The sequence below is a fragment of the Stylophora pistillata genome, chromosome 1 (assembly GCF_964205215.1).
Source record: "Stylophora pistillata chromosome 1, jaStyPist1.2, whole genome shotgun sequence".
NCBI lineage: Eukaryota > Metazoa > Cnidaria > Anthozoa > Scleractinia > Pocilloporidae > Stylophora > Stylophora pistillata.
In genome coordinates, this window is record NC_142519.1 from 29,176,667 (window position 1) to 29,195,458 (window position 18,792).

The window sequence follows — 18,792 nt, forward strand, 5'->3', positions numbered from 1 at the left end:
CAATTCTGATATTCCGATTTGCAGAATTCACAAGACCGTCCGTCCTTAAAACACTCTTCAATCAGGAAAATAATCTGAGGTTGCTTTTGATCTTCTTACTCTGATCTTTAACTGAATTGGTCTAGAAAATCGCGTCATCCTCTCATCCAATCGGAAGCAAAACTAAAACCAATCGCGATCTGGTTACTCGTGCTTTCCCGCGCTTTGAGCAGTTTGCCTGTTTTTCCTTCGAGCTCTCACTATTTAATGCGGATGATGTTAAACTTTGTCACGATGAACCGTTGATCATTTTGGCTTTGATTTTTCGTTTGAAGAATGTTCTAAAAATATCCTTATGGCGTTCATACTTATTCAGGTTACCTGATATTATAAGTTCATTACCTACTTTATCTCTTCCTGTAAATCTTTGAAGAGAAGATTGCTCCCTAGACTAGCTACAAATACAATTTTTTGATACGAGCTTTCGCTCGAGATGAGGTATTTCCAAACTGTAGCTGGTAACAGAGCCCTTACATGGTGTTAAACACCAGCTTGAATTATATGATCCAAACTTATATTCACAAAAATTCACGGATTTCAGTCCTAACAATTTTCACTTCGACTTTATCCTCAGCCCAGGGTGGTGTCCCAAATTAATTAGAGATCACCAATTTAAAAGTAGCTTTCAAGGGGTGCAACAAGGATACACCTCTTATCATACCCTTTTAACTTCATTTCATATCGGTGATAGTATCATTTATCCCCAACGACATGTATAAATAAGTCCCGGACTTCAGTTTTCGCTATTGGAAATTCATCAGCATTGTGCATAAATGGCTTGAAGGGATGCAATTACAATCTGTATAGCATCACGTGAAATCAATGTGTTTACATTTCATGGGAGATCCAGTGAAGGAGGTCGCTTCTTGATTTTGTTGAGACAGCTTTGTAACTCACTCCGTTTCCAAAGTCATGATAGGCTGCCCACTCAAAAGTCTTTACGCGATTTTTTTTAAAAGGTTAGCGTAATTTTCGATTTTGTTTCAAATATATGAATACTCTTTTGTGACTCCTTTCTCACGTTGGTGTTAAGGCAAAGAAAAGCAAAATCGATTTGGTTTGTTCATCAAGTTTGAAAAGGGACATATGCTTGTTTGGAGAGTCAAAACTCGACCCACCAGATATTCTGTTTGATTAGCCAGCCAAAAAACCCGGCTCCAGATCTTGTGGTTAGATATTTTGGAAAACGATTGCCGTAAGAAAACGACTCTGTTACGCTGGTTGGTGATCAAATTCAACCAAATTCTCTTTACGTTCTAAATTGAGCCACGCTGCCTTTCTGTCTCCAAAAGCATGAGTTACATGTGTATCTTTAACTTTATCAAACTGATGCAGAACGTTTAGCTTCATGGGAAAAGTCGTCGTCGGTCTAAAGCAATCCAATCACAGCTCTCGTGGTCTTATGTCCCTTTCGTGGCTATGTGTTAAGTACAAACTGCTTTTAAACATCACCACCAGTGTTTATGAATACCTTCATAATCGGGTGCCCCATTATTTGAATTATAAATTTACTTTTAGGACGCAGCTTTACTGACAATAGGCAACTTAGATATGTTACCAAAACTGACCAAGATCTGCTACACTGTCGTCTTTCTACTGCCCAAAGGTCATTTACACACCTTCTTAGGCCTTGGAGCAAAACCTTTGAATCATCTTCCGGTAGAATTATAATTATGATGAGTGAATTCAACAAATATTTTTGAAAATAAACTACTATAGACCACTTTCATAAATGGCTGCCGGATAAATATTCTTTTGTTTAAATTTAAATTAGCCTTTCTGGCCTCGCTTGAGAAAATGTATTCTTTTGTATTCTTTTCAATTTTGTACTGGAGAACGAGGCCAGAAAGGCTACTTTCAATTTAAACAAAAGAATATTAATCCAGCAGCCATTTATGAAAGTGGTCTATGAATACTTCTAAATAAGCCACTGTCTTAGGAAAATTGTAGTAACTTTTTTTTTGTATTTCCACCACGTAAAGGTTTTTTATTTACTATTACATTCTTGTGAATATGAATTTTAGTTTTCAATATTGAACCTGTCTGTAGATTTGTATGAATAAAGCATTCGTGTTTAAGCTAATGATTTGGTGCCCGGCCCTCTGCATACGAATTCATTACTTTAAAGAAGAGCCAGATTCGAATTAAAGTGATAGACGAGCAAACATAACTTTTCAGGTATTCCTTTCTTAACATGTAAGAAGTCAATAAAGGAAAAATGTTAGAATTAACTTCTGTGAAATGTGACACATAATGTGCGTAGTTAAGGACACATTTATTAAAACTATCGTACAATGCAAACTACCATCACTGCATCCTCAACTCGTCCATTATGATGTGGGAGGAATGGACAGCTCTTCCTTAATTAAACAATCCATGTTTTAGCTAATAATCTGTTTAGGAACGGACTGGCTTCCTGTAAACGAGTTTATCGCTGTGAAAAACGGACATTTCATCCAAACTGAAGTGGGGAAGCAGTAAAACTTAATATATTTCCGGCATTCATTTCTTTTTGTTAGGTAAAAAGTCGATAGTGGAAAAGATAGGATTTTAAAACTTCAGCGAAATATGGCACACAATTTATCGAGTAAAACACTTTTGTATTTTTGTTAAAGTCAACGAAATGCTTTCCGAAAGAACCCGAATGATTTAGGGTTGCAAGATCCTACATGAGCGGCTTAGCATTTTTTTCTAAATGAGTAGATAATACAGAAAACGGAGGTAGTTCAAATTAAAGAAGGAAGTTTCCCCGAAACATTTTCATTTGCGTAACGATATTTGGTAATTTAAAAGGCGCCTAAGCAAACTAACTCTGAAATATTTTAAGGTTACGACGATCTTTCCTTGTAGAAGAGCAGTGGTCTTACAAAAAGTATTACGCAGTTCCATCGATGATTAATCCACGAAGATTTACCTCTGTTCAGTTTTAAGTCGCAAGCAAAGTTAATCCAATGAGACTTCAAGATTCCTTAAGTGCCCCTTTGTCAATTGGAAAAAAACTAAATATCATATATATATATCTATTACTAGTGTCCCACAAACGACTTTCCTTCACCCTCTATATTTCATCATATTTTGATCAGGACGTGAAAGGAATTGACAGCGCCCCCTTTATAGGCACTTTTATGCTTAAACTAATGATCACGGCTACAGCTGAATACGAATTTATTTTCTAAAAAATGACAATCCTCGGAAAGGACTGGCACAAATCATTTTCAGGTTTTGCCTTTGTCAATATGTAAAAAAGAAAAAGAAAAAGAAAAGATGTAATTTTAGCAAAATGTGGCACATAGTGGGCGTAATGAAAGACACGTGTGAACACTGAATTACCAACGACAATTATTTTGTCGTCAATATATGAATTATATCGTCTAATCACAGGCGGCCCAAGCGGACTGTGTGATTTGAGGGTCTAAAGTTCATTAACAGCAGTAACTAACATATTAAGATCGAATTTTAAGGGTATGTGTGGGCTGTAAAAAAAAGGAAAAATTGAAAAAAAATTAAGAAAAAATTGAAAAGGATGATAAAAGCGAGGAATAAAACATTTTCCGTAGCCGCGTTGTTGCCAACGGTAGTTTTAACGCTGTTTTGGTGACTTTCTTTGTAACTCGTGCGGTGTCACCAGTCAACTGTATAATTATAGGAAAAATTATAAAAAAAAAATAAGAATAAATTAAAAGGATAATGAAAGCGAGGAATATATCGTATGAAGTCTCCTTACCTTTTTACCGTAGCTGCTTTGTAATTTACGGTCTTTCTAACGCAGTTTTGGCGACTTTCTTTGTAACGCGTGTGTTGCTACCAGCTAACTGTGTATAAAAAAACTCATGGTTGGAAACTTCAAAAACTGGTCCCGAACACCAACAGTCGCCACCCGAAGGCCGATAAATTGCACAAAAGTCGACCGATCTCCCTCAAATTTCCACCCGCGAGAGCGCTTAGCTATTGCCTACCCGTTCCAGCGGCAAAAGTTTGCACATTCCGCTGCATCGATCCGAGAGCCGCTCCGTTTTACCACCTATTCTGGCTAAATCGCATTGTAGGTACGCGTAATCCTTTTCCCCTTACTACGGGATTCAAATATCAAAGCGCATCGGGTCGAATTACACGCACGACTCCCCAGACGGTGTTATTTGACAATAGGGCAAACGTGACAACCTTCCTAACGATCCCATGGAGAGTCTTTTATTTGGTCAGACGCGCTTTGATATTCGAATAATGAACTTTAGACCCCAAAATGAAACACATTACGCTTGGGCCGCTTGTGGTCTAATATGATGTGAAAATAATGAACAGCACTTCCTTAATGAAACTTTCCTGTCTGAGTCAATGATCTCGAACACTTCAATAAAGACTAGCTTCCTGTATACGAATCAAAAAAGGTGTTCTATTTGCATTGAAGTGAAGGACAGTTAAATACCGTTTTTCAGGTGCTTTTTTTAGTAAAGGTAGAAAGGAAAACTATGAGATCTCCTGCATCTATTAATTAGTTCATTTGGTTAGGCAGGGGTCGTTAAAGAACCCACTCACGAGATTACTGTGATGTGGTCTGGCCTGTTTACTGGAAATTGGGGGGAGGGGGCATCTGTTAGATTCGCCTTTAATTGATTGTAAACTGCTTAGCAGTCTGGTAAAGTCCCCCGCACAGTGTTGTAAAGCGCCATGAGCTCAAGATATGAGCGCTATATAAATAAAAGTTATTACTATTGTTAATTTAAGTGTGATGTGACACATAATGTGCGTTGTGAAAGAGAAATTTGCTACCACTGTCGCATAAACTACCATAATGAGTCGTCGATATTCGAGTAACATCGTCCCACATGACGTGAGATGAATAGACATCGCCTCCTCAATAAAACGTTCGTGTCTGAGTCAATAATCTGAATCACCTATATAAAGTTTGGCTTTCTGTTTACGAATTCACTGCTTTAAAAAACGGCGTTCGCCAAGAATTGAAGAGAGGGAGAGGAGAAAGCCGTTTCCGTGGTATTTACTTCTTCTTGGTATGTAAAAAGACGATTATTTTATCAAACTATATCGATTTTCAGTGAAATGTGGCGTACAGTGTGCCGTGTAAAAAGCAGTTATTTACATTATCACCCAAACTACTGTTTTGCATCCTCTATACTTAAATTTTACTGTCTATTTTGGCGTGATATGAGTGGAAAGCTTCTACACAATAATAAGACTCGTTTTTTGGGCTAGTTCCATGATACAGCTGCACACAGAATGGATTCCTGTTTACAAATTCATCCCTGTAAAAAGGAGTTCTATCTAAATTGAAGCGAGAGAGCGGAAAAAGCCACTTTTCAGATATTTGTTTCTCTGTAAAATGTAAACAGTCAATAAGTGGACAAAATATGTGTGTTTCGGAGTTTTTGTTTGTTTTCTGCAGTGGCGTGTGTAAATCTTGTCTTTGTTACAACGAAAATTGTAGTCAAATGAGGTGCTTTTTCTAGCTAGACACAAGGGGATTTAATGCGACTTTCAGTTATCGCTTTCTGTTCTAAAATTTAGGGTAGAAATGTCCAAGTTCAAGAGACTCGCAAATAATTTATTAATGAAAAGGTATTTGCAGATTATCTCAAAACTTCGCTCAACGTTTCACAAACGAACGAATTGTTTTGGAGAATTTAGATATCAAATGAATGAGAGTCACATTCATTAAATGTAATTATTTACTGCAAATGCCTCTCGTTTTAACTTTCTGAGTTCCTTTTTGTGAAGGATTATTAAATTAAAAATGGTTTTAAGGCCGTCTTTCAATCTTGTTAAAAACAAATTCAGTACAACAAATTTATTTCTAAAGTTTTTGCAGAAATTAAACCATAGGGATTTGAGAGGGAAACAGAGGAGAGAGAATTAATACTATCTACTGGCATGAGGTCATTACGGAACTCTTTGCTCAAAAAATTGCCGCTCGGCCGAAAAACACAAACAATTATGAAAAACTGCAACGAAGCAAGAAATTTTCTGCAAAGCGACTTAACACAAAACGGTACCGTCCGCTGAGAGAGGGCCAGATGGGAGAACATCGCCCGCTCTCAGAACCAATTACATAGCAGGATTGGAAGAATATTGCTCGCTCACAAACTGAGAAAAAAAATAAGAGATCTATATTCAATGAAATGCAGCACACAATCTACGGTCGAGTAAAGGAGAGACTATTCAAGAAATTAGTGATTGTGTGGTTTACTATCAAATACTGACCTGTAGATTGAGAAGTAAAGAATCAGAATTCTTAAAACCAAAAACTGGTTTTTGTTGAACAACAGATCTTCTAATTAATGTATCGTGAGAAGCATTTAAGAGTTAGTCATTTAGCCCCGGATGTTAACAGTAACAATGAAAACACTTTTCATGGTTTTAGGCTCAGTCAACTGTCAAGTACATGTTTTTTCTGGCGCGCTCGATAACTCAGAAATTTTTTACTCTTCTGAGGAATTCTCACTGGAAAAATTCTTTCTGCAGAGGCAAGAAGGAAGTATTTTCATAACTGGAATCAAAATAAACAAAAAAAACATGCAGCACATGGCGAATTTCGTATCAAATTTAGTGAAATAACTATGATAAACGAAAATTGCATCTTGTCTTTTCCAACTGCTATGTGTGATAAACAAGTTCTGGTAGTCAAGATGCTAGCTTTTTGGATGCAACAGTTTAATCTTGTTTAACCAATTGACTCCTTTGAGACCAAGATGTAGATAGTTTGGAAATGTAAGCGATGAGAATATCATATGCATGACGGCCGGGTATTTAATATCTATATATTTCCTCTGTCCATGTATAATCCACGTCTAGTACTCTATTAGCATTCTCAAAGGTATTAAATAAGAACAGTTTAGGGATAGATCATTTAGTAGTGCTGCCCATGGACTTTGAAATCTGCGCCTGAGTTCAATTCTATCTATTTCTAGTTTGAGGGCATTGATTTCTTTTTTCTCTACAACTCGTTGGTTAGTCCTGATTCGTTATGCCCTGTTCATCCTCCTCTTTTTCTACCCCCGCTTAGAACTCGTGAAAACCAGTTCGCCATCAAAATCGCTGAACAACAGCTCCAGTGCATCAATGCCAAACGGTGAGTCTCGTATCCTACATCCATGATTATGTACGTCCATGTCGTTGGCCTTAGCTACTACAGCTTCCATAGCTAAATATGTCAGCATTAAAACACCTTTACTCAAAGCATCCGGCATGCTAATGAGGTAATAAGGGAAACTAGGAGCTTACCAAAATTAAATATGACACAAAAGGAACCGAGAAATAGTTTCAATGTTTAAAATAATGTTTCTTATCATGACATGAGATGAATGGACAAATGAGTTCTTCCCGTTAAAAGAACCTTCATGTTCGCTAATGACCTCTAATACCTCTATACAGACAGGCTCTCCGCTGTACAGGAACTCATTGCTTTCAAGAAGCGTTCGACGTAAATTGTAGCGATGGACTAGTAGAAATCATCTTTCAGGTGATCCTTTAATAAATATGTGAGGATTCATTAAAGGAAAAGCATTAGACCCAACTTCAGTGAAATGTGACACATGATGTGCGCGGTGAAATGCAAATGTTTTGACATTGTCGGTTAAACTACTGTTTTGCGTCTTTAATATTTGGGCGATATCGTCCATTGTGGCGTGTGATGAAAACATATATACATACATAAATCATATAAACTTTATTTCCTTTAGAATTTTGGATTAGTGAGATAAAATAAGCTAATATCTTCGAGAAATAAGAACGTTAACAAAAACAAAGTAACTCCAAAAATGTAACTATGATTAGACCGATTTGTTTCCCTAGACAAAGCTACATGAATTCAGGCGTTGTACACGTGTCTTGAAATCAGCAAAATTACCAGTCCTAAATCCTTCAGCATTGGATTGGCAGGAAAATATCAGAAGGAACGTAGACCATAACTAGTGAGTGTTTCCTTCAGACTCACTAAGAGACGACACGTGGCTGCCAGGCAAAGTATAGTTTGTACAGCGAGTAGTATATATACATTTCTCATATAAGAAGAATATTGAAGAATATTAAGCTTCTGTAGACTAATGTTGAAAATTTTGAAGTGCACCCAGTGTCCAGAGGAGGAATTTCGACCTTGCTAAGCAGGGTAAGTGTAGTCAAAAGTGTAATCATTTAATAAAAACCTACGTATATGCTTGTTAAGTGCTCTCGGCTTTTCACTGTCAGGCAAGCCCCAAAAAACGCCATACAGAAGAGCAATACTAAAAGTGCGGCAGACTAAAGACCTGGTACAACTTAAGAAATCATCTCTAGAAAAACCGTTGCGAAAGCGTAACATCACGTTGAGTTGATTACAAATTTTCTTCTAAGGATAAGTTATGTGGTAGTCCGCAAAATTGAGTCCGTTTCCTATTAATAGTCATTCCGGAAATATCCAATTCTTTTTTAATAAGAACGCCAGTAAAAAACACCTGTAGAAAGATGGGTTTTCCCATGATACGAATTTATTGCGGTAAAGGAAAAGCGTTCGACTGGAATTGACGCGAGGGTCTTGTAAAAATCATGTTTAAAGTATTTATTTCTTCTCGGTATGTAAAGAGTTGATAAATTAAGCAGACTTAGAACACATGATCGGTGCCGCCGCAGTGAAAGGCATACTTATTAATACCGTCGCACAAACTAACCTCATTACATCCTCAGTGTCGTCCATCTTGACGTGGGATGAATGGACAGCTATCCCTTGATTAAACAGCTCATGTTTGGCTAATGATCTGGTACAGCTGCAAACAGCCTGTCTTCCTGTATACGAATTTATTGCTATAAAAAGAGGATTTTTATCTAAACTAAAGTGCTCAGGAGAAGCAAAAATTACACTTCTGCATTTCATTTCTTTTATGATATGTTGCAAGTCGATAATGGAAAGGATAAGATTTGACTTACATAAAACAATCTACCGAGTAACAGACAGCTTTAATACCAATTACGCATCAACTTCTTTTTTTATACTGAATATCCTTCATGAGATGAGATGAATAGACAGCACTTCATAACGTTGCGAAAGCGTAACATCACGTTGAGTTGATTAAAAATTTTCTTCGAAGAACAATTTATGTGGTAGTCAAAATTGAGTCCATTTCCTATTAATAGTCATTCCGGAAATATCCAACTCACTGAGAAAGAAAACTGGTGGTCAGGGTGAGCAATAACTAAAGCCTGATGTTTCTTCGCGTTGGCAATCGTGCCATTCTGGCTGTGCCAGAATGAACAATTCTCCTTTAATAAGTGCGCCAGTAAAAAACACCTGTAGAAAGATGGGTTTTCAATATACGAATTTATTGCAGTTCGACTGGAACTGACACGAGGGTCTTGTAGAAATCATGTTTAAAGTATTTGATTCTTCTCGGTATGTAAAGAGTTGATAAATTAAGCAGACTTAGAACACATGATCGGTGCCGCCGCAGTGAAAGGCATACTCATTGATACCGTCGCACAAACTAACCCCATTACATCCTCAGTGTCGTCCATCTTGACGTGAGATGAATGGACATCTACCCCTTGATTAAACAGTTCATGTTTGGCTAATGATCTGGTACAGCTGCAAACATCTTCCTGTATTCGAATTTTTGCTATAAAAAGGATTTATATCTAAACTAAGGTGCTTAGGAGAAGCAAAAATTACACTTGTGCATTTCATTTCTTTTCTGATATGTCGCAAGTCGATAATGGAAAGGATAAGATTTGACTTACATAAAACAATCTACCGAGTAACAGACAGCTTTAATACCAATTTCGCACAAACTACTATTTTTGTATCTTTAATCAGCGTGAGTAATACTGAATATCCGGCCTTCATGAGATGAGATGAATGGACAGCACTTCGTTTACATTTGAGCTAATCATAAAGCACTGGGACAGACGTAGGTAGACTGGGCTTCCTGAATCCAAATTCGTTGCCTAAAAAGCATTGGATCTGAAGTGAAGTACTTAACTAGTGACAATCATTTTTCCAGGTATTCAATTTTAATTAGTAATGTGACGAATTTAATAAAGGAAAAGCATTAGAACGTCAATAAAATGTGACATAATGTGCGCAGTGAAAGGCAAATTTATTTACACAGTCTGAGGATGCAATAACCACTGTTATTGCATCCTCAACATTGTCCATCGTAAATTGAAAAGAATGGACAGCTCTTCCTTAACCCTTTCCACTGGTAAGGAGAATTTGCTTAACAATCAAGAGCCTGTTTAGCTGGTGATCGTTTCCTTTGTTCGTGTGACCGAAGTTTGTGATTCTGAGTAAGGAGAAAATGGATGCTAGTCACTCTTAGCTGTCAAAGGGGTAATTAAACCCTTATTACTGTGAAAGCTATTGGTCTGGAACAACTAAATACAGACTGACTTTCTGGATACGAATTTAAAAGAAAAGTGAGGGAGCGGCAAAACTGAACTACTTTTTCCATATTCATTTCTTTTTTAAATAATAAACGTCGATAATGGAAAAGATAAGATTTAACTTCAGTAAAACGTGGAACACTATTTACCGAGTAAAGGACAACTTTATAACCAATGTCGCACATACTACTATCTCAATATTTGAACTGATATCATTTATCATGACATAAGATGAATGGACAGCTCTTCGCTCTATTATTTTAGAGAGTTATTCGGCTCTGGTACAGCCGTACACAGATCGGCTTTCTGAATTTGAATTCTTTGCTTCAAGTGATGGACCAGCAAAAGTCATTTTTCAGGTCTTCCTTATCTTAATATGAAAGAAGTAAAAAGAGGGAAAATATGGGAATTAATTTCGATAAAATGTGACGAATAATGTGCGTAGTTAAGGACACATGTGTTACCACTGTCATATAAACTACTATTTTCACATTTTCAGTATTTGAATAACATTACGACGCAGTGCTTCCGTAATAAGGACGGTAATTTTTGAGTTAATGCTCATTAATAGCTCTATACATACTGGCTTTCTGTTTAGGAACTCACTCTAATAAAATGTTTGGTCTGAATTGAAGTCATGGACCAGCAAAAATCATTTTTCAGGTATTTAGTCCTTTTTTAATACGCAAGAGGTCAATTAGAAAAAAATTTAGTCAAATGTGACAACTTGCGTAAAGAAAGGCAAATTTGTAAACACTGTCGTACAAACTACAGCTATTACATCCTCAATATTTGAATTATGTCATCAGTTGTGGCATGATGGGGACAGCGCTTTCATAATTAAAAGTTCCTGTTTGAGTCAATGCTCAAGAACATCTTTATAAAGACTGGCTTTCTGTATTCGACTTCATTGCTGTGAAAGAAGGCGTGCGATCCAATCTGAACTGAAGGAGCAGCGAAAGTAATAATTGTGGTATTATCTTCTTTTTGGTATGTAAAATGTTTATGATTTGATCAAAATAGATCTATCCTCGGGTAAAGTTATTATTAACGGTATCCCCCAGACTACTGTTTTTGCACCCTCTTCACTGAAATAATGTCGTCAGTTGCGGCGTGATGTAAATGGTAGGCTCCTTCCCAATAAAAACCTTCATATTTGGGCTAATGATGTGGCAGAGCTGTTTAACAGACTGGCTTCCAAATTCATTTCTGTAAAAAGGTGTTTGATCTAAATTGAAGTGAGGAAGAAGTAAGGGCCACATTTCAGACAATAATTTTTTTTGATAGGTAAAAAATTGAAAACATGAAAAAGATGATCCATATTAAGTGAAATGTAGCTCACAATCTACCGAGTGAAAGACATATTATTCAAGAAATTCGTAACTATTTAGTTTATTGAGCAAATGCTGTCTTAGGCCCGGTTCAAACGTCGAACTTTATTTGTGCCGAACCTAATTATTAGGTTCGGCAAATGTAAAGTTCGACGTTTGAATCAATTAGGATCGACGCTTTTGTTTTAGGGTCGACTCTATTCGACTGAGCTTGTCGAATAGAACGGCAAAAGATCGACTTCGATTCATACGTCGATCTTCATGTGTGCCGTGCTTAATGCATACATTATGAATATATTAAATTAGTATTTTTTTCCCACAATCCCACTAGTTTTTAGGTAGTTGCCATGCGCATAAGATTACATTCGAGAAAAATGGCGGGGAAAGAGGAACAATCTTGTTCTTCGTGTCTAAAGAATACAAAATATACTTGTTTAAGGTGCAAGGAATACTTCTGTATGCCCTGTTCTGTCTTGGAGAACGATGAAACTGTCAGGGGCTGGAAAATGGGCAGTTCGGTAGCATATTGCGAGCCAAGTTTCAGAGAAGCAGGCCGTTGCAGACTGTAAATAATCTCCGCGGCCTAATCGATATAAACAAAGCGCTAGCCTCAGTTCTGGGGAAATTTGATCCTCTGTCACTATTTCTCTAGAAAGAAATGGGCCAATGCGATTTAATATGTATCTGAACGTTGACCGAGAAATCCGAAATGTTTTCTTGAATCTTGCCTCTGAATAATTGTTCCAAGCACTCTCCTACCATCCAGTGTTTCTGCTCAACCGACGACAGGGACGAGACACAGGGGGGATATTGTTTCGTTGCGATGAAATAAACAACAAAACAAGAGAACAGGCATTCAAAACTCTCCTCCTCCGAGCAACCAGGTGGTTTAACGCCATTTGCATGTTAAGGCGCCTTCTTCTTCCTTCACGGATGGCATTAGCGATGAGAAATTCTTCCGAGTTGTTTCTCGCGCGAATTTTCCGAAAACTCCGCCATGTTGAATCCTCTTGGGTTCATATCAGTAACCGCTCACCGTAATGGTTTTATTTGTTGTTCGGCATTTAGGTTCGACTGCATTAGGTTCGACGTCTGAGTCAACCGTCGAACTTAATTATTTGGGTCGACCCAAATAGGTATTAGGTTCGGCACATGTAAAGTTCGACGTTTGAACCGGGCCTTACAGACTGAAAGGAACAAAATGAGAATTCTCAGAAGCAATAACTGTTTTTTTTTTATGCCACTTTTTAATGAATAACGGTTCTCCTGATTAATGTAATGTGACCAGCATTTAAGTGTTCATCATTTAGACTGTGTCTAACTGAACGATAACAATTAATACAGTTCCCTTTTTCATATTCAGTTTATCAGTCTGAAGGACACCTCTTTTGTGGCGCGCACAATAAGACGGACATTTCAAATCTACTGAGGAATTAATTGAATTCTCATTTGAACAAGCTTTACTGAGAAGGTAAGAGAGAGGCAGTTGGCATGAAATCGAAATAAAGAAATTACACTTAGCAAAGTTTAAATCAATTTTTTTAAATTGTGGAAGTTGAACTTAAAGCCTCATCTCAAGCATGGTACTGTTCTGGCAAATAACATTTTGTTTAAATAGTTATAAAATTCCCAGGCTACATCTTTTCGTTTGCAACAACCACAGTATCCAAGCGAGAAATACGAAGGTCTGATTTTGGATTCCTCATACGGAATCAGAATTTTTTCCTCTCGCTCGTGACTAGACGAAACACATCTGTCTATTTTTTTTTTCCCGAGCTCAAAACTTACCATCTTTCTTATTCTTTACAAGTTCTGGTAAGATGGTAGCAGTTTTGGAAGCAAAAAGATGAGTCTTGTTTGACTTGTTCACCCGTTTAAGATCGAGATGTAGATAGTTTGGAAATGCAAGCGATGAAAATATCATACCATCACATGGCGCCCGAGTATTTGAGTAATTTAATATCTCTATATTACCTCCGTCCATGTAAAATCTACGTCTAAACAATGTATCTGGTATTCTATTGGCATTCTCAAGTTAAAGGTGATAAACAAGAATACTTTGGGGATTGATCATTTAGTAGTGCTGCCCATAGACTTTGGAATCTGCGCCTGAGTTCAATTCACTTAGTTTGAACATATTTTCTAAGAAAGACTTAAAAAGTTTCTTTGGCATTGATTTTTTTTCTGTTAGGCATTTTTTTAGTGGGCATTGATTTTTTCTCTTCAGCTCGTTAGTTAGCTCTGATTCCATGCGTTAACGTAAACATTTCCATGCACTGTTTTTCCTTCTCTTCTTCTCCCCTCGCTCAGAAGTCGTAAAACCCACTTCGCCATCAAAATGAACAACAGTTCCAGCGCATCAATACCAAACGGTAAGTCTCGTATTCTGCGTGCATGTTTATGTACTTCCCTGACGTTAGCCTTAGCTCCTGTAGCTTCCGAATTCGAAATTGGTATAACATTTGCATATGCATTCATTTTTATTATCGCTTCGTTCGGTAAGTCAAAGGGGTTGTAAGCAGTCGTGAGAGCCATACGCAGCGTACTCATTTCTTTTTTCATACATAAAAAACCCGATCAAAGGAAAAGGTCAAACCCCACTTCTAAAAGATGTGACAAACAAAGTACCGCGTAGAGAAAGAGTTAGCAGCAATATCGCACAAAGTACCATTTAAGCATCCTCAGTATTTTAAGGATATCCTCCATTTGGGGGCGTGAGATAAATGGCAAGCTGAAGTTTATGAGTGTCTAGCAATCTAGCATTGCCGCTTCGATTAATATGCAAACAGAAAAAGGAATAGAAGGATAATTTAAAGGGTGAGGTTTCTAGTGGAGTGGAATCCTTCGTTATTCTGATCCTGTTATATCCACATCGGCCGACGCATCTGGCCAATAAAATTTTATGTTCGTCACTGTCAGGAATCTTCCGATTGGTTCTAACACAAGAGATTTTCCCGATAATATTCACGTTAAAATGACCCACAGATTCGACTCACTTAACTATTTTTAATGTCCCAAAACCAAAACTCGCTCAATCACACGTCGCCTCGCACATGGTTATTTATTCTTAAATCCTAATCTTACATCACGTGATTACGGCTAATCAATGGGTAACGAGAACAAAAGGAACAAAGTTCACTTCCACAGCATGACAGTCACGCAGTCCATTTCTCAACATCACAAATAGAATGGAATGTCCAAAAAGGGCTCTTTACTTCCACTTCACGCAATGAGGCATCAGTAACTGTTCTATGGTAGCATCTATATCTATTTAGGCAGTTTTTGTTTCCCTCTGCAGCCTTACCTGCACTACCCATTGTTTCACGAGTTTTCTCTCCGGAATTCATCTATATTTAGGCACTTTTTTTTCCCTCTGCAGCCTTACCTGCACTACCCATAGTTTCGCGAGTTTTCTCTCCGGAATTCAAAATTGATATGACATATCTAATGTAATTATTTTTATCCTCGCTTTGCTCGGTAATTCAATAGGGTTGTACGTAGTCTTAAAGAGGTCTTGTACCAACGTCACGAAGAGTGGAATACTGTGCTATGCTAATCTTGAACCCATCCACCCTCACTCCTCGTTGAAGAAATTTAATATAGGTGACTACACATATTTATGCAATTTGTGTTTTCTTTTGCAGCAACAACTGTCCCACCCGGTGATCCATCATCAGGTCCCTCTTTGGAATTTAAAATTAGCATAACAATTCTATATGCAGTTATTTTTGTCATCGCTTTTCTTGGAAATTCATTTGGGTTGTACGTTGTAATAAAGAAGTCTTCTTCTACCAGCATCGCGAACTTGTTCATCGCTAACATGGCCGTTGCAGATCTGTTGTTGACGGTTACAATCATGCCGTTTCAGATGGCTTTTAATCTCGTTGGTGTCGCTTGGATTCCAGGAATATTGGGAAACGTGACCTGCAAGCTGGTGTTCTACATTATCCCAGTTTCAATCGCGGCATCAGTGTTCACAATGATGTTTATTTCCTTCGATCGATTTTACGCCATATTCTATCCATTGAGAGAGAAGATCTTCCGCAAGCCAAAAATACTGTCTGCCACAATTTGGATTCTATCTTTAGCGCTGATGATCCCATATCCAATAATGTACCGAGTCCAGTATCGTCCTGACTTGGACACGCATATATGTCTACAAATGTGGCCCTGGAAAGACGAAAGTGACCCTACATATGCTGAAACCTATCGCGTACTTGAGATCTTTCACATCACGATTTTCGTTGTACTCTACGCATGGCCCCTTTCCATAACCATCGTTATCTACTTCTTAATTTGCCGTAAGTTATGGCTTCGAAAGATCCCGGGAAATGTGACAACTACCAATCGCGCTGCAGCTGAAAAATCCAAACGCAAAGTTGTGCGGTTATTAGTCGTAATCGTCTTGGTATTTGCAATCTGCTGGTTTCCAAATTACGTTGATCATTACATTTGGTACGTGCGACCTGACCTTATCAGTTCGATACCGAGTGAAGTACAGCTATGCTTCTTATGGCTAGCACACGCAAACAGCGCAATAAATCCATGTCTTTATATTTTGCTGAACAGCAAGTTTCGCAAAGAACTCTTCTTCACAATGACTTGCTGTCCAAGTTATCGAGTCAGGCTGGCACACTTTCTGTCCACTTTGTCACAAAACGAGGAAGAGAACAGTTTTACAACTGGTGGCACCATGTGGAAAATGATGTCGTTTGGTCGGATAACAGCTTACACATTGCCGCGTAGTCCCTCAGAGACACGGGAAAAAGGGCACACAATTATGTCCTTGTCATGGATGAGCATCAAAGAGGGAAACTCGTATCCAAACAGTCCACCAACTCAGAACCAGAGTCAAAACTCCTCACAAAACACTTGTAACAGCGGAGACGACGCGCTCCAAGTGTACCGTTTGTCTTAAAAGCTGGTTTATTGATCATTTCCCTGGTCGCTGATAGTTGCATCTTCGAATGACACAACAAAACGTCTCCGGGTTTAGGTACGTTGCTTTCCAAAGAGGAAACAGGCCTAAATGGTTGCGTTTAAACTGTTGTGTTTGAGTCTATCAGATTAAAAACAGTTTTCCATTGCCTTTGGAACAGTTTGGATTACTTGATCTGATGATTTGAAACAAGACAAGGTTGCTCCTTAAACATCGTCTTCGCCATAACGTATATACGTAGCTGAACAGAAACAACTGGACAGTTTGTGTGATTTAGAATAAGCTGTACATATGTAAATACCTTAAAGTCGAAACGTGCGTAAGTGGTATGTAGTCTTAGGCGAGTATGTTGAAAACGTTCTCTATGTGGATGGATAACGTAAGCCATAAGTTATCGTTAAATCCAGCAGATCGCTAGAAAATTAACTCAGCGTAAAGCGCGTTTTAGTCGGAGTCTTCTAGTAAGTGTATGCGGCAGATTTTTTTTTATTGATTTAAGGGCAAGAGTGCATGAAAAAAGCCCGAGTCACCTCACTTACCAACACTCCTTTGCAAGTCTACTGTACAAATTAATCGAAACACTTTCATTGGTACAGAAACTTTTGATCTTTGAACGTAGATGATGTTCGTAGGTTTTAAGAAGTTTTATTAATCATGGGAATAATAAATTGTTGACCCTCAACGAGAGTACACCACGGGAATTGCATTTAGCATTCGTAATTTTCCAATCAAGAACGAAAATTTTTATTGAAGCTATTCAATAGAGGGTTAACAAGTGAGCTTACCGTAATCGTGTAAAAATAAATTGATTCAGTTAACTGCAGTACACAATATGGTCATGATCGTCAATAAAACGTACAGCTAGGGACAGCTAAATCGTTTGAAGTATGGGAACAGATGAACAAATATGGTCAACCTTTACGCATCGGCTGGCGAATAGAGTCATCTCGGCTTGCAATTTCGTCATGCCAAATTTCAGCGGTTTACTCTTAATAGTTTTGACCTATTCTTTTCACGAATTTCGACCAGAGGGCCCCCTTAAGTAACTCGGCTAAAATTCAAACATCAGCTACAAGACGTTCGGGTCAGTAAAATAGTACTAAACCCTACGGTTGGTTGACGAATACTCTTTGCATATGCAAGAACTCGTGAGATACTGTTTATAAATATGTAAGGTAAATAAGATCGAAGCTGATCACTTTTTCCTTAATGCTAATTAAGGTAAAGTCTGTTTACGAGCCTAATGGCCCGTTAGGCCGGTGCTTAACTCCAGTTTCTGTAGCATGAAGCGACTAGGAGTATTTCTAATTCCCCCGTGGATGGGATGCCAGTCCATCGCAGGGTTACCCCCAGCATTAAATTTGCCGGTACCCATTTATACACCTGGGTGGAGAGAGGCACTGTGAGAGTATAGTGTCTTGCCTAAGAACACAACGCAATGTCCCGGCCGGGGCTCGAACCCGGACCACTCGATCCAGAGTCAAGCGCACCAACCATGAGGCCACCACACCTCCATAATGCTAATTAAAACTTCTTAGAACTAATATACACCCACGGAAATTACGTAATAATTGTTATTTTTAAAAATCTGATCAATATACAATTTGTCAATTTGATTATTGATTCAATGAAATTAGAGCTATTACAATCAAAACTATGGTTAGGTTTAAGAATAATCTGATCGATGGCAAGTTGAGAATTGAATCAAATTGTTACAATCCAAACTGTGATTAGGTTGGTTTTATTTGTAATTTGTTTTCAGGATATTTGAAAAAAAAAAATTTTAATTTGCCTGTGACTTCCAAAGATATCCCACATTAATTGTGGTCGCTGGTGTTGCCTTTGTACCATATCAGTCTTTTCTATCTCACTTTAATTTTTGATAGTATCAATTATGGAAAGTGGCTAGATTTCTGACGAATTTATGGCTGTTAAAAAGTATTCACATCTAATTTATAGTAAGCGAGCAGTAATCCAAACATTTCTGGTATTCATTTCTTTGTCATATGAATGAAGTCGATAGTGGAAAAGATGAGATTCAACTTCAGTGAAACGTGGCACAAAATTTACCGAACAAAAGAAAACTTTTCGTCATTATGACCTGAGAGGAATGGACAGCGG

The 18,792-nt window shown here is 37.8% G+C and overlaps 1 protein-coding gene across 1 annotated transcript; it reads left to right on the forward strand.

The window, feature by feature from the left end:
• The first annotated feature begins 10,846 nt into the window (after positions 1 to 10,846).
• Positions 10,847 to 18,361, forward strand: LOC111329058 (prolactin-releasing peptide receptor-like). Its single transcript, XM_088751456.1, has 4 exons — positions 10,847 to 11,391; positions 13,096 to 13,203; positions 14,043 to 14,104; positions 15,377 to 18,361. Exons 3-4 carry the CDS (start codon positions 14,071 to 14,073, stop codon positions 16,648 to 16,650), a joined length of 1,308 nt encoding a protein of 435 aa, XP_088607582.1. The 5' UTR covers positions 10,847 to 11,391; positions 13,096 to 13,203; positions 14,043 to 14,070; the 3' UTR covers positions 16,651 to 18,361.
• Positions 18,362 to 18,792: the final 431 nt, after the last annotated feature.

Bases quoted from the DNA above. Each gene is read 5' to 3' on its own strand.
- LOC111329058 (XM_088751456.1), top strand. From the start codon at position 14,071: ATGAACAACAGTTCCAGCGCATCAATACCAAACG. The intron at 14,105-15,376 runs GTAAGTCTCGTA...TTTCTTTTGCAG, and splicing joins CAGCGCATCAATACCAAACG to CAACAACTGTCCCACCCGGT.